The sequence below is a fragment of the Biomphalaria glabrata genome, chromosome 14 (assembly GCF_947242115.1).
Source record: "Biomphalaria glabrata chromosome 14, xgBioGlab47.1, whole genome shotgun sequence".
Taxonomy (NCBI): domain Eukaryota; kingdom Metazoa; phylum Mollusca; class Gastropoda; family Planorbidae; genus Biomphalaria; species Biomphalaria glabrata.
Genome location: NC_074724.1, coordinates 17,852,694 through 17,876,929, shown reverse-complemented (window position 1 = coordinate 17,876,929; position 24,236 = coordinate 17,852,694). Strand labels below are relative to the sequence as shown.

At 35.8% G+C, this 24,236-nt stretch overlaps 1 protein-coding gene across 2 annotated transcripts; it reads left to right on the top strand.

Moving 5' to 3' along the window:
* The first annotated feature begins 789 nt into the window (after nt 1-789).
* Nucleotides 790-24,236, top strand: LOC106051933 (uncharacterized). Of its 2 annotated transcripts, none has more exons than XM_056011546.1 (8): nt 790-1,127; nt 6,011-6,328; nt 9,649-9,915; nt 14,347-14,667; nt 15,082-15,426; nt 20,486-20,752; nt 21,838-21,957; nt 23,233-24,236. In XM_056011546.1, exons 1-8 carry the CDS (start codon nt 1,058-1,060, stop codon nt 23,502-23,504), a joined length of 1,980 nt encoding a protein of 659 aa, XP_055867521.1. In that variant the 5' UTR covers nt 790-1,057; the 3' UTR covers nt 23,505-24,236. The 2 variants fall into 2 exon arrangements, with proteins under 2 accessions (XP_055867521.1, XP_055867520.1); XM_056011545.1 differs by having other exon boundaries at nt 15,082-15,432.

Genomic DNA, 24,236 nt, shown 5'->3' with positions numbered 1-24,236 from the left:
TATTGCAAATGTTATCAGATTTTGAATCGTCACACAGTAAATATGAACGAAAATATTATTTTGTAGTTTGACGCTATTATGTTTGTATAACGAAAATAGCCGCTGTATGATTTTTTCTGCTTATAATAAAGTAACAACATAATACTGTATAGTTGACAGCAAGAAACACTTTGTTTTCACTCTAGTAATTTTCCACTCGTAGTTGGCATATGTCACCTTTTCCAAAAAGTAGATTTTTATTTAAATGTGTATGCAGTGCTGGCAGTGCTGTATTTAGACTTTAATAAAACCTAAACTATTTCACATATTGGACATATTGGGGCGCTTAATAAACCCAGATACAATTTGTCAGTGCTAAATATTGTAGCGTGTGTTGCCTTATCTTATTCTTAAGTGCTGCTAATTCGTGGAGTTGTAGCATCAAACTTCTGGTAGACAAACACTAAAAGGTTTTATATTGAAACTTGCGTCACTTCTTTTGTGAACCAAACTAAATATAGAACATTGATTACAATCAAAATAAATGTTATTTGAGATCAATATGAAACTTGTGATTAAAACAAATCTATCTCATTTCCTTTTACTCTGGCATTATTGTGTAGTCTGACGTAATGAGCACAGCTTAGGACAGTGCCACTTATCTTGCATTACTCGCACTGCATAGCCACCAACCAATCGCTAACTTCTTCTCACCATCACCAAGGAAACACGTACACACTCCATAACAGACTGTAATGTATAAGACAAGACAATGCTCATGTCCTGTCATGTTCTTGTACATGTAATCAGAGCGCACAATTAAAAACTCGTCTTTTAATTAATTTTTCCAATTTTTTTGTTTCTTTAATCCACTTTTCGATAGTGTTTTGATTTTTAGAAAATGTCATTAACTTCATATATCGTCTCTGTTATATTTCTTTATCAACCAGGAAGTTTTATTTTGTATTATTAGTAACAGGGATAATCGATAATAAGATCCATTTAACTTGAAACGATGCAACCAATGTAAAGTATTGTAATAAGTAAGGAATCTTTCATTTACACGAGAGCGTAAAAAATGTTCTTCCACGATGTGACATTCAGGAGATTTCTCTTTGTGATCCATGTCATATCAAATTCTGTGCTAGGTGAGTGGGTCATTACAGAATTCAATACATTGCAAACGATTGCATTTTTAGTTGAAGATTAATAGTTTTTAAAATGTGTGGGGTCCACTTAGACTTATAGTTCATTCTTACTGATAGGTAACAACTTTAAGACGCTTGTTTATCTATCTATCTATCTATCTATCTATCTATCTATCTATCTATCTATCTATCTATCTATCTATCTATCTATCTATCTATCTATCTATCTATCCATCCATCCATCCATCCATCCATCCATCCATCCATCCATCTATCTATCTATCTATCTATCTATCTATCTATCTATCTATCTATCCATCCATCCATCCATCCATCCATCCATCCATCTATCTATCTATCTATCTATCTATCTATCTATCTATCTATCTATCTATCTATCTATCTGTCTGTCTGTCTGTCTGTCTGTCTGTCTGTCTGTCTATCTATCTATCTATCTATCTATCTATCTATCTATCTATCTATCTATCTATCTATCTATCTATCTGTCTGTCTGTCTGTCTGTCTGTCTGTCTGTCTGTCTGTCTATCTATATATCTATCTATCTATCTATCTATCTATCTATCTATCTATCTATCTATCTATCTGTCTGTCTGTCTGTCTGTCTGTCTATCTATCTATCTATCTATCTATCTATCTATCTATCTATCTATCTATCTATCTATCTATCTATCTATCTATCTATCTATCTATCTATCTATCAATCTATTGTTATGGCTCAGTAAACAACGGCAAAAGGCCGAAACAATCAAATTAGCTAGTCGACACGAGTGTTAACCAAAGAAACACATTTAATACTGAAAAAGGGATCCGTCCAATGTCCTTCATTATAAGCCGTCTGTTTCATCAAAAGACGTGATGTTTCTAGTGTCGAATAGAGCGTTCTTGTTGTTTAAAGATCTGTCATGTAAGTAAGTATAACTTTCCCCTTATTCCCGAAACAAAGAACTAAATCCTAATCATGTCATAACACTATCCAGGGCTGCCGCCAGGGTTGTGGCCGCTTACTTGCGAAATACAAAATGCCGCCACTTATTTTTTTCTAGAACTTCTTACTTTGGAGTTTCTTATTAGTTTTATGTAGATGTAGGATCTAATGGTGCAAGTGTTAAAAGCTGAACACTTGTTGCTAATCATTTCAATAATCAGAATATAGGTTCTCCATGTAAATATTTCACATCAAAAAATCAACACGTTTTCACTAGAAGTCCTTACCACATTAAACAATGAACATTTTATTTCATATTTTTAATTTAAGTCAAATTATTAAAAATTTTTTCCTTGCTTTCTGTGAAGCAAATCTTTGAATGAGCGATTCTAAATCAAGTGATTCATTTATCTGGTGTTCTATTGATATCATCGCTAGCGTCGATAGTCTTTCTTGTGACATGTGTTGATCTTAGGTAAATTTTTATCAGTTTTAATTTTGAAATTGACTTTTCGCCACTAGCCACTGACACAGGGAGATGAGGAAGAATTCAGTTACTAAATTTTGAGTAGGTTGAGGATAAATTATTATTACAAATATATTCAAGTACTTCAACAGGACCCAATTCAGAGTTTAAATAAATTTCGATGGCTCTTAGTTCTTCATACAGCTCCTTTCCATTTCTATCAGTACGGTTTGTCGAAGGATCAGTTTCAACTGTAGATTAGAACAATGCTTTTGTAAATCATTGTTGCTCATATTTTTAATGTTACTTATTTTATATACAATTTAAAAAATGTCTTTCAAAATGATCTTTCAATATCTCAAATCTGTCATAAAATAAGAAAATTTTAAAAATGTTTTCAAGGTCATCACAATGTTTGTCATTAACACTTTCATTACAATATTTGTCATTAACACTTTCATCACAATATTTGTCATTAACACTTTCATCACAATACTTCTCATTAACACTTTCATCACAATATTTGTCATTAACACTTTCATCACAATACTTGTCATTAACACTTTAATCACAATACTTGTCATTAACACTTTCATCACAATACTTGTCATTAACACTTTCATCACAATACTTGTCATTAACACTTTCATCACAATATTTGTTATCGAACATACGTTTTCCTTTTCTTATCCGAGAAATGTGTGATCGTGGAAATTCTGTATCAGAGTCTATTACAGAAGCCAGTTCTCTTGCTTCCAATATAATTTTAACGAAATTTTCATCAGATCTTAGGTCTATAAAATAGTTTTTTACTTTTCCAATGCTTCCAATGCTGATAAAATCTTCCATTAGGCTGCTGCAACAATTTACTGACGATGTTGATTCGATTTGAAATAGTATGCCATATAACAACAGAACAGACTTATTTGAAATCCTTTCGTTTCGTGCCAAGACCATTCGCCAAAGTTCTAGTATTCATGTCTTTCGAATCATCTTCCCTTATCTCCACCAATGTATCATAACTTTCATCCATTAGAGTTGTGAGAGGAAGTATTGCTTCTTTTCGACTTCCCCCTCGTGTTCTAGATAAACGTTTCAAAGTGAATTTTTATAATTTTGTTGTCAAAGCGTCTCCATCTTGAATTGGATGCAGAGAAAAACACATATAGCTCATGAACAATGTTACACAAATGTACGGTTGCAAATGATATTTTTGCGATCCATGGTACAAAAAACGCCCTAGGACCATTTTTTTTCTTTTCATATTCACACCGTTATCGTATCGCTGTCCTCTTAGATTTTTTATTTCCAGTTTTAACTTTGCAATTGTTTCTATTATGAAGTCACAAAGTCTTCTCCAGTTGTATCATTAATTGGGCAAAACCCTAGAAAATGTTTATGTATTTCTACATGAGGTGTACAAGAAACAGAACGAATACTAATTGTAATCAGTTCGGTATAAAACACATCTGGTGTACAATCTAAAATTATGGAAAAGTATTTGGATTCTCGCACGATTTAAAAGATTTTTTTTTCCTATTTCATTTGCTATTACTAAAATAATTTCATTTTGTATTTCTGATCCAATATAATGAGTTACAATTTTATAGCTAGAATGTTGCATACGTCGAAGATGTTCTGCCATAATAGTATCAAATTTGGAAATTGTCTGTATTCATTGTAAAAAAATTTCATTGTTTTTTTCGATGTCATATAAACGATTGGAGGATCCTCTTCAAGCGAGACATTGCCGAGACAGATACCGGTACTTAATTCGTTTCATAACAGATTTCCAATGATGCTTTTAAATATCATACAATCTTTGCAGAGTTGCATCTTTGTCCTATACGCACTGACTAGGAAAATTTCCACCAAACACTAAAAACTTCAATCTATCACTTAAATATATAACGAATTAGGAAACGTGAGCCACTATACCCACTTCATACAGTCCACTTTGTCACTACACCATTTTTTCAAATTAAAAAAGATAATAAATTTAAATGCTTTAATATTGGAATAATTGGAATGTGTATGACGTAATGCTTTTATAAAATAAATAAGTTTTCATTGATTTAAATAAAAGATTTAACATGAAAATATTAGAGTTTCGTAATTGATCTAGATCTATATTTAAATGTAGATTTCGATCTACATTGGAAGATATACTATCCAAGGCAAAAGACAAAGAGGGATGGAAAAAGACTGTCAACAGATCTTGTTGTGGTGCCCCAACCGTCCAACTAAGGGATAGGTGAAGGAGAAAAGATGAAGATCTCGATTTAGATTATTCTAGATCTATAATGACCCAAAAATATTCTGCTTTATTAGTTTGAGATCAATAACTCATTTAAAATGAGAATTTGATAATTTAAGACTATACAAATGATATACATTCAATTACTACTTACGGGTTAAGGCTACTCGACTTAATAAAAATATATTTATATTTATCTGTAGTAGATCTACGTACTTTAATTTTTTCAAACATGTAGACTGGTCTATTTCAATACATATTAAAATATTATAAACTACCCGCAAAAACTCAAGGTCAGGAAATGAGTGGCATCTCTAGAAAAACCAGTGGGAATCCCTCGCTTGCACGACTGATTTTGTTTAAAAATCCGAAATAAGTTTCAAGTACGAATGTCATTGCTGCTGTTGTATGTTTTCAAGGGAAATAATAATTGAACTATGCAATAAATTCAATTAATTTATAAAAATTAAATTAAAATATAAAAATAAAATAAACAAATATTTACACAAAAAAAAGATAACTTTGAAGTAAGAATTTAGCCGCCCCTTGCCTTCGGCCGCCTGCTTGCGATGCTCACATTGCACAATAGGTAGCGGCGGTCCAGTTATCTATCTATCTATCTATCTATCTATCTATCTATCTATCTATCTATCTATCTATCTATTATCTATCTATCTATCTATCTATCTATCTATCTATCTATCTATTATCTATCTATCTATCTATCTATCTATCTATCTATCTATCTATCTATCTATCTATCTATCTAATCTAATCTAATCTAATCTAATCCAATTTATCTATCTATCTATCTATCTATCTATCTATCTATCTATTTATCTATCTATCTATCTATCTATCTATCTATCTATCTATCTATATATCTATCTAATCTAATCTTATCAAATCTAATCCAATTTATCTATCTATCTGTTCATTTTTTTAGAGCTTGAGTGGCACGCAAACTTTATTGCTGTGTGAAATTTAAATTAGGCCTTAAGACACATAGTAAGAAACCCATTTCAGATGTATATGTAGACTCAATATTAAAAAATATTTTTACTCTTATGAAAACTAGTACCGGTAATCAAAAAAATAATTTCTAAAGTGTAAATTAATTATATTAACAAAAGAAGTATTAATAAAAGTAAGAATTTTTAAAAATGATAGACAACGTGAATAGTATTAATGAGTTTTTTTTTTCTTTCTGGAAGGTTTGAGAATGTGTAAACACTATTCCAACATGACCAAGATTTACGCTGAAGTGAACACGTCCACTAATTGTACATTTTGTGTGTCAACTTTCGCTCAGAAAATCAATGATTTATTTCTAATTGACAATGATGTGTTTAGTTTTCATGATTCATCAACAAATGTAAGAGTCACAAAACATCCAGGACAGATTTTCATGGAATATTACATAAACTTCTTTATCACAAATATCACCAGTAGATCTTTTAAAAACTATGAGATAACTCTTTCTGATTCAGAAGAAAACACACTTATCTTGTTCATTGAAGTCCTGCACTCAGGTAGTATCACATTCCAATTGCCAACTCTTTATTGGTCAACATTATATGTGTTAAAGTCATTGATGCAACTATTTGTTTCAATCGGTAGAACTTGGTTCCATTTTGTTTGTGATTGATTGCCAGTTATTCATTTTAATAGTCTAAATATTGTAACAAAATTTACTATCAAGGCTCTGTGCAAACTGCACCACACGACACCACCAACTTTAAGAACTTGACAACTCAGGGCTTCAAATAACGTAACAGTTTAATGTCAAATACATCACAGACAATATTATACAATTGGCAACACGTAACACAAGACTATACTATTGGCAACACGTAACGCAAGACTGTACAATTGGCAGCACGTAACACAAGACTATACTATTGGCAACACGTAACGCAAGACTGTACAATTGGCAGCACGTAACGCAAGACTGTACAATTGGCAGCACGTAACGCAAGACTGTACAATTGGCAGCACGTAACGCAAGACTGTACAATTGGCAGCACGTAACGCAAGACTGTACAATTGGCAGCACGTAACACAGGACTATACAAATATCTCTCCGTGAACTCTTGCACTGGCCTCTCTGTCTCGTCCCGAACTTGTACTGAGCTGTCGTACTGAACCCTGTTCTGAACCCTTAACTGTGACACCGCCGCTCTTTATATAGAGTCCTTGCTGGCCTTCTAGAAGCGGGCAGAACGTCACTCGACCAGTCTGGTTAATCAGATTCATGCACATCGCGTGTTATTTGAGTGTGCAAGCTGGACTCTCCACCGACTGGGTACCAATCCTCAGGAGAGGTACTTGCCCTCCATGGAGGGGTCTGCCCAGCTATCCCCTAAACCTTACACTAGCGGGACTGGAGGGGGGCACTAGAAGACACTCGGACATACTCAAAAAGATGGCAACATATATATAGTAGTCGAAGATGAGCACATTTCTCATTTCCTATGGACTCGAAGATGACTGTAAAGTCCAATCATTCCTTGAAGGAGCTCTTGAGAGTGTCTTTGTAGCGCTTGTATTGACCTCCTTGGGAGCTCTTTCATTCACACAGATCCCCGTACAGAAGTCGTTTGGGAAGGCGACTGTCTGGCATTCGGACTACATGTCCCGTCCATCAAAGTTGGGACCTTTTTACTGTCGAATTGATATGACATATGACATGTTGGACAGCTTTAAGATTTCTGTGTCTGGTATTTGGTCGGACCAACGCTACTTATGGACACCTTATGGCAACATATACACTTAAATCGTACCCATGAGATGCCATCTTCTGTTACATAGATGGGTCCTTACTGCAAAAGCCGGATCTCGATCCAGACAAGCTGTCAGGCGCATGTAGTTGGTGGTGGGGAGGGGGGTAACGAGGTGGCTGATGGTCTAGCACGAGAAAGAACGCTGGCCGTGCCCACTTTCGAAGCCCCCAAGTACGTTTAACCAAGCTACGATATTAATCCGAGAGTGGATACATGACAAGTGGTTGAAATCCTGGGATGGCTCCAACAAAACCTATGGAGTCTGGCAGCATTTGCGTCGCCCGCATCGCGACGACCCATGGTGGAGGCTAAAAAGGTCGGAACAATCCATTATTGCTCAGTGTAGAAAGGGGCACTGCCCTGTTGGTGCTTCCGGCAAAATTTTGATGCCCGTTTCCGACACGAGAGTCAGTGGAAACAGTGGCGCATATCTTGCAGGAGTGTCCGCAGCTCTGAAAGCTGCGGGATGGTTTGTCTGCAGAGTCACTTGACTTGTATGGGATCTTTAAGGCACTACGCATAACAGCAGAGTTTCTTGTCAAGGCTCTACGGGAGGACTAATCTTTCCAGTCTAGCTACCAAATGGAGTTCATCTCAGGTTAATCAGATGACTACGTTTCTCGTGACGCTCCGGAGCTCTATTCACAACACCGATCCTTCCCGAACTGTCTTGGCTGACCGTCATAACTCGTCACGGTTGACCGCTCGTCTGGCCTGGGGCTATTTGCGTCGGATGTCTACACACATACCACTACCCCCATCTGTGTCACCACCAGGTTGATAACACTATAAATATGTTAATGAGCAAAAATATAAGATGCCTGATGTTACAGGAAGGGATTAACTTTTAATAAGTGCATCTTATTTAAGCTAAACAATCAATTATCATCGGGGACGTCGAATTAGGTCTTCAACAACAAATGGTTACCCCAGCGGTGAACTATACATGCAGCTCTATGGAAGGACTAGGAAAGGTCGTAAAAAGGCATACTGTGTCTCAGCAGCAATGGCAGAGACAGTCTAAGAAAGGCATACTGTGTCTCAGCAGCAATGGCAGAGACAGTCTAAGAAAGGCATACTGTGTCTCAGCAGCAATGGCAGAGACAGTCTAAGAAAGGCATACTGTGTCTCAGCAGCAATGGCAGAGACAGTCTAAGAAAGGCATACTGTGTCTCAGCAGCAATGGCAGAGACAGTCTAAGAAAGGCATACTGTGTCTCAGCAGCAATGGCAGAGACAGTCTAAGAAAGGCATACTGTGTCTCAGCAGCAATGGCAGAGACAGTCTAAGAAGGGCATACTGTGTCTCAGCAGCAATGGCAGAGACAGTCTAAGAAAGGCATACGTACTGACTAGGAACACAAATTAAATTGCTTAATTATGAAGAACAAATGTGACCAAAGTTTAAGCAAGTAAAATTACGAGTTGTCTTTTCTTCTTCTAGGTAAAATCTTTTTATTTTCTCGAAAAACGTTAGCAAATAAGGTCAATTTTATCAAAGTTTTTTCGATGCCATTGAGTTAAAAATCTAGATCTAGTCTAGATTTACTTCTAGATTTAGAATGTAGGTGTCATCTATATTAGATTTAAGTAAAAATATAAGCACCTATATAAACTTCAATAAAATTGAAACAACTTTAAATTTACTGTTATCGCATAATTACAGTAATACTGCGGACTATGCCATGTTGTAGACCTAGATAGATTTGCAAGTCTCAAGCCAAATTTACATTTAGAAATTTTTTACATTAAAAAGTTATAACGGTGAAATTAGAGTTTTGCCCCTGTGGCCAACGAGTAAGTAATTCTTTTCAGGTTATTCATCAACTGTTAAATTTCTAGGACAATCGTTAGAGCAGTGTTCGAGATCAGCGTACACCCTACATGGAGGAGTGACTAGAAACAAAAAAAACAACAACACAAAACATGTTTAGTTGATGTTACGTCTGTTTCTAATGTTACCAAGCTGACTAGTCTCAAGAAGACAGGACTAGAAAAGACATTGTGAACTGTTTGTTTTTGTGTGAGTAAAAGATTATTTCCTCGTCGTTTTCCGTTTCTACTTTCACAGAACTTGTTTTAAAAACAGAACCAAAAGTTGAAGCTCTGCATGAAGGTTTAAAAGCTGATATTATTTGTCACTCAAGTCATGAGAGAACAATGAGTCTACATTTGTATAAACAAGGGATAAAGAAAACCTTGATGTCGTCAAACAACAACACACTGACCTATACATTAAAACCTTTAAAATGTCAAGACATGGGCTCCTACACATGTGTGTTACATCTGACAGGAGGAAACAATCAAATAACACACTTGGATGTCAGGCTAAATCATTGTAAGTACTCAGTGAGCAGTTAATGACTTTTATAAAGGTAACTAAGTCTAAATGCGAGGTGCACAACGCCCTTTTTATGTTACAATCATTCTAGAGTTGTCAATCATTACTTTTTGTTAGACATTTTAGAATAAGTAGGGTTATCAGACCTGTAACAAAAGGAGAGGACAAATCCTTCTTTTTCTGAGATCATGTCTTCCGTCTGGCCAACATTATCCTAATGTGTAAAATTTCCGGCTTTCTGCATATTTTGTACAATGTTGTTTATAACATTTGCATATTATCCTTCAATAGAATTCAGACTTTCCCATCTTCTGATTCAAACACATAAACACCCCTAAAAAAAAGGGATACTACTAATTTAAAAAAAAACTGTTTTCAGGGCTACTCCAGATCTACACTGGCCACAGATTAGCCAAGTGCTAACGATCAAAATGCGTTCTCGTTGACCAGTGAACAGAATAGAGAAATGGATTCCTACAAACTTTTTTTGAGTCATTTTTTCGAAAAGTGAATGTGAAAAAATTCGTTGATGGAGTTGCAGGACGCTGCTAAAAGTCTCTTTGTCTGAATAAAATAATTAGATCTGATTGTGTAATCGTACAGTTAATAGTCACTAAAGGAAATGTTAATCTAGTTTTTAAAAGTTCAATTGGACATTTATTTTTCTTCCTTTTTACACTTTTGTCTTATTTCTTCTTCTCTGGGTATGCAGTAGTCTGACGAGGCTAGGAATGAGGGCAATGTTTCAGAATTTTAAAATTAATAACTCTTAAATTTATGCCGTTATATTTTTCTTCCCACAAATCTTCTTTCAAATTACCTTGACATATTTTCATTGGTGTCATGTGCGAAGTTAAAAGGAGGAAGATCATTATTCCTACAAATAGCATGTTGAACATATTTTCGGTTCCTCGACAAAAAAGCGCCGACTAAATAGCGCGAACATAATAGCGCAGACAAAATAACGCCGACAAAATAGCGCGAACAAAATAGCGCCGACTTTTTCATCGAGAGTTAGACAATCGGCGTGCGTGCGTGTCCCGCATGGTTGGGCGAGGAAGAGAATTATTGTGACAGGTGGGGAAATGTGACGTGTGTTTGGCGCGTTTAATGTCTAGGGGATGATTATTTTAATGCTATCACACCCCCACTTATCAGCATATGAATCGGGAGCAGACACGCAACGAGACAAAGCAATGAAAGATAGGTACAAAAGTTAAAAATGAAGAATATTTATTTACATAAATATACATATAAGAATAAAAAGGGGGAGGGTTTGCATCTATCTCTAGTATATTCTATGTTTAATCATCACTCTTGCACCTAATAAGAGTATGTCACTTTGTCCTCTGACTTAGCTGGTATTCCTGTTGATGTCGCAGCTGGCTGTGTCCTGGCTTGAGGTTCTGCAGCTGGAGGTGGCGCTCTAGCGGATAGAGGGACGCCGGTGATATAGTTCTTGTGGAGTCTCAATCCCCAAAATCTAATATCTGTAGCGGGCACAGTAGGGCGGGTGGCCGGCTACCGTGGGCACAAGGTTACTGCGGGCAGAGCTGATCTGCCGTGGGCAGCGTAGTTGACAGGATATGTCCAGTGAGTTGCAGAGGGTTGGCGTAGCTATGACGTCTCACACAGATCTGAATCTATAGGGACGTCGCACCTAATAGCTTGACAGGTGGACTGTCGAATAGGCGGGCAATGCCGATAGCGCCAAGTGGTAGAGTAGAGTAGATCTCAGTAGGCAAGTGCAGTGCTGAATAGCACTAAGCACTAAGATAGTAGGTGATTCTTGATATCAACCGAATAGGTGATTAATCCGGTAGATAAATAGGCAATAGGCAGACACCTGAGGCTGCGGATAAATAAAGACAAGTTAGGACATGTCTCTCATACATCTTATCGATGCCCTCGACTGAGGTGCATTCGTCAGATTGGTAAAATTGCTTTAGAGCACAAGGGGGAGGTGATGACAAATGGGATTTGGAAAATAGATGGATGATAGTAGCAATATCAAAATGTACATAAAAGGGAAAGTAATAATATAAAAATGTACATAGAAGGGGAAATAATAATCTCAAATAAACAACACAGGTGGATAGAGAAAGAAAAAAGGGGGGGGGTTGAATTGGGCGGTGGTCAGCGACCCAGATGATTGTTTACATATGACCGTGGGTCGAGAACAATGGAGCGCGCTTGAATGGTGTGTCCGTTCAAGCGGCGCAACTCTCATTAGAGTAAAATGAGTAAAGGGGAGATAATTCAATACAGGGGAGATAACTAATATCTCCTTTCTAAGCGCAGTATAAGTGCGATAGTAAAATCATCAAGGCGATCAACCGAGATAAAGGAAATAAAATAAGGTGTACAAATATATACATACATGGTTGCACCAACGATCAATTGAGCAACGTAGCATTAATAGATTAATGCAATACAAAATAAATACATAGGACATGTTTATGTTTTCTACTTACGCCAGTGAGAAATACACAATGCACTAATTAAATATAAATGAAATAATAAGCTACACATGATAAAATCCAATGGAAATATACATAGAGTAATCAAGATGGAACTTGTGATTAAGTTCGGCTTACCACCAGGTATTCCTCTAGGAGGGAGAATAAATGATACAGTCCAGACTCGATAGCTCAGCTCGAATGAGAAATGAAAGAGAGTCTGATTTGAGTTGGTTTACTTTATATAAGCCTGGAAAGGGCGGGCGGACACAGGAAATGCCCTAGGCTAAGATTTATCTTACACGTGGGTGGATTTGACTCGAGGTGGGAACCGCACCTTGGAATATCACGCGGTGTGTTGACCAGGGTAATCCCTTAGATCAAAGAGAGACGTGAGAGAAAGGGGGGGGGGGAGAAGGATTAGCTTGCATTCAAACCAAGGTGGTGTCAACCGCGACCGTCCTTCAGACATCCGGCGGGCAAGACAAAAGAGATTGTGTGTTTACCTTTCCCCGATCAAGGGCAGATAAATGAAAGGACGCGCCTTAGCTATCTCCAAGGTGGTCAACTAAGTCTAGCCTGGAGCGGAAAAGGTGGTGCGGGTGAAGAAATTGGAGGTAGGATGGGGAAATAATTAAAATAAAATAAATAAATAAGGAAAAATGATAATTAATGCTGTGATAATTTAGAGTGACTCTGACAGCGAGTTTTTGACTTGTCACAATTATACATATCAATAGATAATTCAAGTAGCCGTTGCATCAGATCTTTGAAAGATCTAAATATCATGATGTCCGATTTTCAATATTTTTTCTACCTTCTGTGATCTAAACGGGAAGGAAAGACGTACACAGACCACAAATAAATATAGCTTCTTTTTCACTGACTCTTAATTATTTAATTGCTTTAAGAATGCTTACTGAATCTTCATTAAGAACTTGTTAACAAAGAGCAGATTACTGCGTTTAAATTAATCGTGAAAATCTGAACTAAAGTGTCTTGCTTGTGAGATAATCAATTAGAGATTGAGGGCACTAGTACAAGAAGGGAGTTGTCACATTTTAATGAAAATTGAGTTATTCACACATTTAGTCTCCAGTACGTCCTGTGCATCTTCTGACAAGACTTACCATGTGCATAAGTATAGATAAGTGTACATTGTCTCATTGAAAAAAAATGTAGTACAGGTGGGTTATGCCCTATGTACAGGTGGGGGCTATGTCCATCCACCCATGACACTGCATGGACATGACCAGACCACCTTGTTATACAGAATGGTGTTAACAAAAAGAACACAACTTACCCGTCAATTTATTTGTCCAACTTCTGCATTGGTTTTAGCCTTATAATATCATAACATAGCACGTTTCAATAGTTTAGCTCAGAATAGAACCCTATATAGAATAATCATGAGCATATGATCTCTGCCCATCTAAGAAGGGGTCAAGCCCGATCTTTTTCAATAAACAAAGGGGTGAAAACCAATGAAATTGACCCCCTTCTTAGATTGACAGACGAGTAAATTATGGAGAATCGCACCTGATACCTAAAAGAGCATAGTGGAACATTTCTGATGAAGACTGGAAACATTCAATTTTAGTGGATAGCTCACAAGAACCAAACATCATGGGAACATACTTTTTTTTTTTTTTTTTTTACAGTTTTTCCAAAATGACCAAATAATCAGCACGCTGATTTGACCGCCTTCTTTATTACGGTCCTTCAATTATAAAACTTTCCCAAAAAATAAAAAATACTTATGTTGGCTACGTTGATACGTCGCAAACTAAATCTCATTCTCCCCACCCCACCCCTGTTCAGCCCACACCTGTTTCATACCCCCCCCCCCCGGGCTCAGCTCACCCATATGATGCGTGTAAAACAAAAAGCTTGCCATGAATATATCTTGATTTCACTGTTAATCGATAAAAGATTGCTTATTAAGTCTATTCTATCCTATGATGACCAGGTCCGCCCGTGTTATGTAACGGTCAGTTGTCCAGACAAAGTCATCAAGTAGAACTTGGGGGGACAGTGACCATTAACTACTGTGTTGTGTCACCAGACCTGACTGACCAGATCAGCATCAACAGACAGGTGTATATTTTGAACCAGCCAAGTGATGGACACATCCAGGTGATGTCAAATAACAGTCTGTCTCCCTTGTATCGTAATGTTAGCATACATGTCTCTCATATCGGACCTGGAGATGACCAAGTCTATACTGTCATATTGAACACATCAACAGGCAGACAGCTACATCTACAGTTTGAACTGGTTTCACAGTCAGGTAATAGAAACTATTTGAAGAGTTAGACTGTCATTTCTTGATTGATCTCTCTGCGATACTGCACTAATGAAATAAATCAAACACATTTACGTTATAACTTTGCAATACCTATACTTTCATTTATTTAGATACATTTCTTTTCTACCACATTGTTTGTTTGACTGCACAGAGGCTCAAGGCTAAAGGTTCATTAAGATTTATGTATTTATGTTTAATCCTAGCTACTATCATGGCTTTATTTTGCCTCACAACTTAATTTCTTGGACTGTTACCATTGACAAGCATGTACTGCTAGTCACTGCAATGCATGGCCGAAACTCTTTGAACTCAATATAGCGTTTTGGAACTAAATAGTAGGATATTAACATAAAGACATGATAAAGTAAATTATTTTGTGTTGTTCTTTTTTCACAGATTATCTACACTTATGTCAAGAAGAACTGAAAGATCAAAGCGTATCCATAGCGGAAGGACACAAATTAACTCTATCAAGATGTATCAATGTATCTCTACATAATGATCTTCATCGTCTTTACGTCATTGTAAATGGAACTACTTTCTATAAGAATCAGTGCATCGACACTAAATGTGTTGTTTGGTCTAGACAAAATGTGAACACTACATTGTACACAATATTTATAGTCATTGAAAGTATTACGAGTCTAGACTTTGGAGAGTTGAATGTGACAGTTGGTACCAAGTATAACCACAGTCAGACTATCTCAGAAATACATTACATTTTCAACATTATCAGACAAGGTCAAGGTAGTTCTTTTATTTTTACTTTTTAAAGATTGGGTTTTCATAGATAATCTTTGCGATATATTTTATCAATAATAAGTAAGAATATCTAGTTCTTACTTATGCCGCCATGTTAAGGGAAATAAGTAAAAAATAAGCGATTTTTTCAAAAAGTGTATTTTTTTTCTCAATTCCTACTATCGGCTCTCACTTTCTACTGGTCAGAAATTTGGATCATTAATTAGACAACTTTTCATCATCATGTGAGGAAATGTTGCAATTAAACTCGTGCTGCCTGACAACTTATTTTATTAAATTTTTATAAAGATCACTTGACTAATTATCGAACAACCCAATGTGGATTTGTTCATTATGTGGTTAGTTAGTTAAAGAGTCATGCTAATAATGCGAATGTCGTGGCTCGAGACCAATCACCATAGAGGTCCTGATTACTGACCTGTAACATCGCAACTTGTAGTCAGTTTAAACCAGTGATTCCCAAAGTGGTCTATATGGACCCCCAGGGGTCTACGACGACCTCCAGGGGGTCCACGGAAATTAAAAAAGAAATTGGGGATCTATGAGATGCTTTTGGGGGTCTACGATAATGGATTTCATTTAAAACCGTTACACAATTATAGTCACCGGGCTATGCCTGCAATCGCCGATTTTTAATTGTTTCGTTGACGAATGCACTGCTAATTTTTTTATTGTTTTAACATTTACTAACTGTGACCTAAGAGTGGATATAATTATATATGAATAAATAAAATGTCAATAAGACTTAATACTAATGCTTTAATTGTAGAATAAGGATTGTGGTAAGTGATTACCAGTTGTTTGAGTCTGATGGTAGAGATAGCGATTATTTAGTTCAACTGGAGAGTGGAATGCAACTAAATGTGGCATTTGAAGGTTATTAAGCTCTGTAGAGTAAACCATTTCAAGACTTCAAGATTCTATTTCAAACATGATAATAGTAATAATATATTATAATAATCTGTATTATCCGTGAGGAAATTCGTTTTACATTTGTGCCTTACATATTACAATACATTATAAGAGCAAACAATTTGTAGGATATTGCACAAACTACACATTCGTACAACAGTTTCTCTTTAGCATTACATGTAAAATTTTGTTGAATGAGTTTTTGTGTCTATTTTTATTTTTGTGATCAGTGTCTTATATCTTCTTTGCGATGGTCATAGATTACAATCATGAAACAGAGATGGTTGTTTTTTGCTTAAAATCTGTATAGCTTACCTATCAATGTCTTTTTTTTCTTGACTAATTGTCCAAGTGTGCGCTTTGTTTGTTGGCGATGATCTTGGTACAAAATTGAACGTTACTATCTTATAAAGTATATTTTATTTTTTTATGTTCAGATTGCCAAGATGTTGAAACTTAAAATAATGCAGACGTTAGCATGGTAAAACATCGATGCTTATCCTATTAGGGCTATTTTTCACTATAATAAACTAAATATTTTTTATGATGTTATTAGTTTTATTTTATGTGCATTGATTTCTTAGAATGAATAATACGATGCTATACATCTGCTCTCATGGATGGGGTAGTTATTTCCTGACAACTGCAGAACCTCACTTTTATTTTATTTTATTTTCAACACACATGATACTTTATGTGTACGCCTACCTTGATACTTTATGTGTACGCCTACCTTGATACTTTATGTGTACGCCTACCTTGATACTTTATTTGTACGCCTACCTTGATACTTTATTTGTACGCCTACCTTGATACTTTATTTGTACGCCTACCTTGATACTTTATTTGTACGCCTACCTTGATACTTTATGTGTACGCCTACCTTGATACTTTATTTGTACGCCTACCTTGATACTTTATTTGTACGCCTACCTTGATACTTTATGTGTACGCCTACCTTGATACTTTATTTGTACGCCTACCTTGATACTTTATTTGTACGCCTACCTTGATACTTTATTTGTACGCCTACCTTGATACTTTATTTGTACGCCTACCTTGATACTTTATTTGTACGCCTACCTTGATACTTTATGTGTACGCCTACCTTGATACTTTATTTGTACGCCTACCTTGATACTTTATGTGTACGCCTACCTTGATACTTTATTTGTACGCCTACCTTAGCTAATTCTTTAACTTTCAATCCTGGTGAAATCCTCTTGTGCGAATCGAAAGTTTTTATTTTAATAACTTTTTAAAATATCCTAATTATGTCTACAGGTAACTGATATTTAACATGGTCAAATCTAGAAAGAAATGTAGACAGTATAGTATTGAATATTTGAAATTTGGCTTCATTCCTTCCTCATCCAGCAAGCTATTACCTATGTGCCTTTTATGTAACAAAATTTTGTGTAATGACGCCATGAAACCATCTAAACTGGAGAATCATCTGAAACGATGCCACCCAGATAAAATCGATAAAGACTTGAAGTATTTCCAAACACTTAAAGATAGATCTTAGAATAGACCTACAGTGGACAAAATGTTCACTTCGACATCACAAAGAGAAGATGATGGTTTACGAGTATCTTACAATATTTCTTTACTGATAGCAAAATCCGGAAAACCTCACACTGTAGGTGAAAAATTGATTTTGCAGAAGTCTTACAAACTGTTTTACACAAGTCTGCTTCTGATATCATTAAAAGAATTCCTTTAAGTAACAACACAGTTCAAAGACGAATAGATGAAATGAGTTATGACACTGAAAACTTCTTGTGTAAATATTTGCAAACTACATGCTTCTCTATATAGCTGGACGAGTCAACCTTGCCTAGTAATGAAGCATTGTTGTTGGCATATGTTCTTTTTATTATGGATCAAGAAATCCACGAAGAACTATTTGCAAAAACTTTGGCCATTTAGAGAAAAGGCGAATCAATACAGAAAGTTTTGAAGGACTACTTTAAAGAAAAAGAGATCCCTTTAGGAAATAGAATATCAGTAGCAACAGATGGAGCGCCTGCAATGGTTGGACGCTACCGAGGATTTGTGAGCCTTTTAAAGGAAAAATGTACCCGGCGTGTTAGCAATACACTGCGTTATCCATAGACAACATTTAGTTGCTGAAAATCTCAGTGTCAGATTGCATGAATCTCTTCAGTTTGTCATTACTGCTGTTAATCGAATCCGAGCCAACGCTTTTGAATACTCGATTATTTGCTCAACTGTGTGAAGAAAATGACGAGAACTTTCACCAACTGCTCCTTCACACTGAAGTTCGATGGTTGTCGAAAGGCTTATGATTGACTAGATTTTTTTCTCTTTTTGACACTGTTTCAGAGTTCTTGTGATTACAAGGACTCGTTTCTCATATAAAGACAACACAACAGAAAAATACACATTAATACAACAGACAACATAAAGAGTTCATTCAGCGACTACAAACAGGTATCTTGGTGCATTTCATGTTCCCTGATCAATGAGTGGCGGTGATAGAGTCTGACCGAGTGAGGTACGAACGAGTTTTTGTACCGCTCCGTTCTTGTTTTGATTGACAGCAGTCGCCCACTTCGCGACGACCTAGCGTAGTTCTGATGGAGCGGGTGGCCGTTGTCTTCCAAGATTTTTTCGATTTTACTTAGGCACGTTTGTTCAAAAAGTTCCTTTAAATGTGGTAATGTTGTGAGTGTAATTTTTGATGCTTTTTTAATGATGTTTTCTAGACTTTGCAACAGTTTAGATGAGGCGTTGCCTTGCCAACAACTTATTCCGTATGTTAGAATTTTTTTGTACAGTCGCGCCGTAAAATGTGTCAAGGATCTTCTTGTTTAATTTAAAACTGTTGAGTTTGTATAGAAAAAAGAGTCGCTGGGCTGTTTTCTTTGTCAGAGTTCCAAGGTGGTCTTCCCATGAAATCTTGTTGTTGATGATAACGCCTAGATATTTATATGCCTTTACTTGTTCTATAGGGGATAACCTGAATTTGATCAAAACAAAGTCCATGATCTCAGCATTTCTTGCAAGAATAAAATTAATGAAGCAAAACATTGGTCGTGGCGAATTTTCCCAATTTCCAAATTTAGAACACAAAATGTCAGGAGGAGGACATTTTCATTTATGTTGAGCATTTGAATTCCCTATATTCTGATTTTCAAATTAGATTTGAGGATATTCTGAATATGGTAATATCTCAGTGGATTATCGATCCATATGTTGATATTATAGAAGAGGATGATGTAGCATTGCAAGAAGAACTTCTAGGAATAAGTACTAATGAAGAACTGAAAGTACAATTTAAAAAAGGATATCAGCTCTTTTGGCTTCCAAAAGATATACCCGATACTTATCCCATATTATGGAATATCGTCAGAAAGTTTCTAATTGCTTTTCCATCTTCCTATCTTATGGAAAGAGGGTTCAGCACTGTTACCAATCTTCTACTAAATACAAGAAACAAACTGGACATCACTAACTGAGGAGATTGAAGATGAAGCCTAACGAAATGGAAGCCCAACATTGATATGTTAGTATCAAAGCATCAGGCCCATCCTTCCCACTCATGTGCTTTGTACAATTTTTTTTTACTTCATACTTTCATGTAAAACTTATTAAATTTTATTTTGCTTCGTTTTAATTTGTATATATACCAATTAACATGTGCTTCATGATAATTTGTTTTACTTTTATTCACATAAATACAGTTTAAAAACAGTTTTAAAAAATTGAGTTGTTACATTTACAAAATTAAAATAATAGTTAAGCAGGGGGTCTACCGAAAACCAGAAAACATGTTAGGGGGTCTACGAGACAAAAAAGTTTGGGAACCACTGGTTTAAACCAATATATCGTAGCTACGTATCAGGTTTGTATGAAAGTGGTAACGAGATATAGGTCTTCACTGCTATAGGTTGCGACATTCCTGGTTAGTGTTGAGGCTTACTATAACGCTTGGTGTGTTTAATCTCATTCTATCCATTTTATTGAATGTTTAGTTAATCACATTAGTTCTATTGAATGTTTAGTTAATCGTATTAGTTCTATTGAATATTAAGTATGATTTTAAAAACAAATTACATAATTTAATACTTGATGCCAACGATATCTTCTTTTCTTATAGTAAATTGTTCTATGAAAGCTGAAGTTACTTCCCCAAATGCTGATTACCTGAACATATCATGGAGCTCGGACTTGTGTCCAACTGTCCATCTTCTGGTCACTGCCAGCAATAGAATAATACAGAATGTCAGCTACAGCTCTGATACAAGTTATGTACATATTACAGGCCTACAGCAAGAAACAATTTACAAAATACAAATTCAGTGTTATAAGACACACGACACTTTTGGAAATCCATCTTGTCATCCAACATTGTATCATCACACAGGTTTGTCATTGCTAAGAATACAATCTTCCTACGAATAAAACAGTGTGAGGCGCTTAATTATCGTACAGGTCAGGCAGTGGGAGGAATCATTGTTTAATTATGGTTGAGGTTTAATTACTACAATACCTGTCAAAAACAGTAACAAATATCATGGAAGAGTTTGATGACTTATCTCTCATAGATACGGCATGCAATATAATCACACAGCGGTCAGATCATTGGTAAGCTCTCTAGACATTGTGTCACTCAGCAGTCTCGTCATTGGTCAGCTCTCTAGACATTGTGTCACCTCAGCAGTCCAAGTATGTGTCAGTTTCTTTCCATACCATTAGCTTGTCTGGGCCTGCCTCAAGTGTGCCACTGTTATGATCATCAAACTCCCATAGCGCTCTTAAATGTCACATACTTTCTGTTTGATCTTTGAAATGTGAAGTGACAATGTCTTCCTGACACAATTAGTTTTGAAATTAGTTTATAATAGGCTCCTTTACATTTTCAAGCCAAATAATTATAATAACAGTCAATATATTTTGATTAAATCGCGTTATTTAAATCAATGTTTTAAAGCTTCAATTAGCTCAATTCAAGTCTTTTGTTGATGCGACTTGGTGAATATTCATGTTTCAAACCTACTTATTGTGATTGTTATGTTTTTTTTCTGCTATGACACAATCAGGTAACAAAACAATTTATTCAGACTTATCGCATACTTTACTTAAAATATGTTTTCTGTATTTAGGGTTATGGATCTATTCATTCAGTCGCGGTTGAATTCCCGAATTTTAAATATTTCTTTGTGTCTCAGTTCTCAACATGTGAAGTGCGCCCTCAAGGAGCCTGATTTTCTAAGAAATGGGGGCAGACATTGTTATTTCTTCTAGATTATCTCATATCTGTATTAGTGAAAGTAGATTGTATTATAAACTTTAATCATATAAAGCTAGTATTTTTAATTTTTTTTTTCTATTTAAATAAAACTAGATTTGTAGTTTCAGCCGAGACATGAGTTGAAGTTGGTGAAGTGTGGCGGTACACTTATTTTTGACATCCTATATTTGACTTTCAATGTATTTTGAATCCTACAGTTCAATCATATGCATCAAAGTCTAACCAAGGGTTGATCGTTCTTATAACAACTATTGTTGTCTCCCTTGTACTTCTGTCCACGTTGGCTCTGCTCATTGTGATCCGGACAAAATTTCCAAGTAAGTCCTACGACAAAGTGTTCAAACAGAAATGTAAATATGCTCAAAACAGTTGTAATTTACAAAATGTCTTAAACTAAAATATTTTGTTGATATCATTAAATCCCTAATCATAATTAAAACATTAAAACATGATTGTTTTAAACTGTAATCGTTGGAAATTGAATATTTCTTATTTGCACCCAGATAGATCGGTTTACTTGTAAATGCAGACTTAATAACATTAACGTCACTCAACCAATGTGTTGAAAGGGAAAAGTACAAATATAACATTTCAGTGAAACAAATGACACGATGTCAAGACAGCAAAGAAAACCGGACGGTGTACTTAATAATTCTGGAATACCGATGGCACTTCTATTCATTGCTGCATGATCAAATGTGTTTCAATCTGTAAGATTAATACACTTTGAAAGTATTACAAATAAAAATCCAATAAGATGTACACTTTCATCAACCTTTCTCTACTGTTAATATGTATCAATCAATCGGTCTTGTTATTTTAAAACATCTGTTTTATGGAAATACTTATTGTAAGGCACATTTTTTTTTCATTTTCTTTTGAAAACTGTCACATTCTAATCTCTATTGATCCTCAGCAATTGTTAGACTTATGCATAAATTTTCCTGCGGCGTTCGGCGCATTGCGCGTCAAGCTGTCCCCAAAGATATTGTTCTCCAGCAAAGCTTGTAGCCAACTCCCATATTGCGTCCACTGCACTGAGGTTCTCCATAACATGGCGGAGCCTAGCTAGACAAGACGCCCCTGTTTTTGTATAAGCCATTGCTATTGAGTCATATTGGGCATTCTCTAGACTTTGATGGTTTCTCTGTCTCGCATGCAGAAGTCGCACACAACGATGACTAGTGTGTAAAAATGTGGATTCCGTCTTAAGACCAATAGCTTGCATTTGTTATAGCTTTTATAACGCAACTTTCATGCTTACAGCATTCTCAGAGCTCCTCATTTGTGGACCAGTGGGGGAGGGAGAATCTGGGAGAAGGTTTTTCGTGCTGCCTCTAGGCGCTCAGTAAACGCAACTCTGCTCGAGTCGGGTGTCGAGCCTCGATCCCCCTTGATTGGTAGCCAAGCTAATTCAAGCTACTTAGCCTTTCGACCACATATCCAAATTTTCAAATAGGCCGCAACCTTTGAAAAAGGACTCTGACTTCCCTACACGCAAGCCAGGAGTTCTGGTATATAATATAAATAATTCACTTTATAGCGCTGAAGAAATGTTATTTATAGCTATTTTTGTTTTCATTGGTTTCTAGGTAAATTGTTACCTCCAACAGATGACAACATTTACGACAGTTTGAATGCTGAAATGAACGCATCATCAGAGGTCAGAGGTCAAAATAGGAGTGACTATTATTCTACTGTTCTGTTTCACTCAAGTTTAGAAATAACATACGTAAACTTGGCACCACGAATGTTGGAAAACGACTATAGTAATAAAAGTGTGTTTTCTGTTGAGACGCACACTGGTACTGAGGTAGATTCAGGCGAGCCATTAAATCTACATGTATATGAACACTTGGACTAAACCACCATGTATTAGTTTGTTGAATCACTGGACAATATCAAGTTAAATCTGTAACAAAGTGACGGCTGTCGATGATGTAATAAATGCATCTAATACAACAGTTTGATTAAGTTGAGTTGGAAGCTTCAGCCCTTGTCGGGGAGGGGGGTGCTATTTTATCCTATTTACTGCAACTTCCCCTCACACTAACCATTGTATTCTAGTTCTATTAGCAGACGTGTTCATTTATCAGTTTCACTAGCAAGTAGACTCAGCAATACAATATGTAAAGGTTACAAAGTTAAATCTTATTGTCCGTAAGCTAGAGTCTAATGAGTGAATAAAACTTATGAAGTAGATAGTAATTTCGGTAAGACGAGTGTAACATCTGAAATACTATGGATAACCATTAATGAAAGTTTATAATTCTTGACTTCTAAAATGTTCTAATGATATGACAAAGTCAAGTTTTAAACAGTATTTTAGTTTTAGCTGTTTATTTCTTTATTGTATTTATATATTTTAGGTGCCCCGGAGAATATTTTTTGATATCCGGCCGGAGCGGATATGATCAGATAGTACGGACGCCGTACCTTCATGTCTAGTAAATACTAAAGAGCAATAAACTGAACATTTGGCAACAATTCTTAATAGCATATCTAATTACTTTTGTAAATTTTATTTTCTTTTTTCACCCTTTTGTGTTGATGAATTAACGTTGATGAGAATCTATTAAAGGATATCACAAACTAA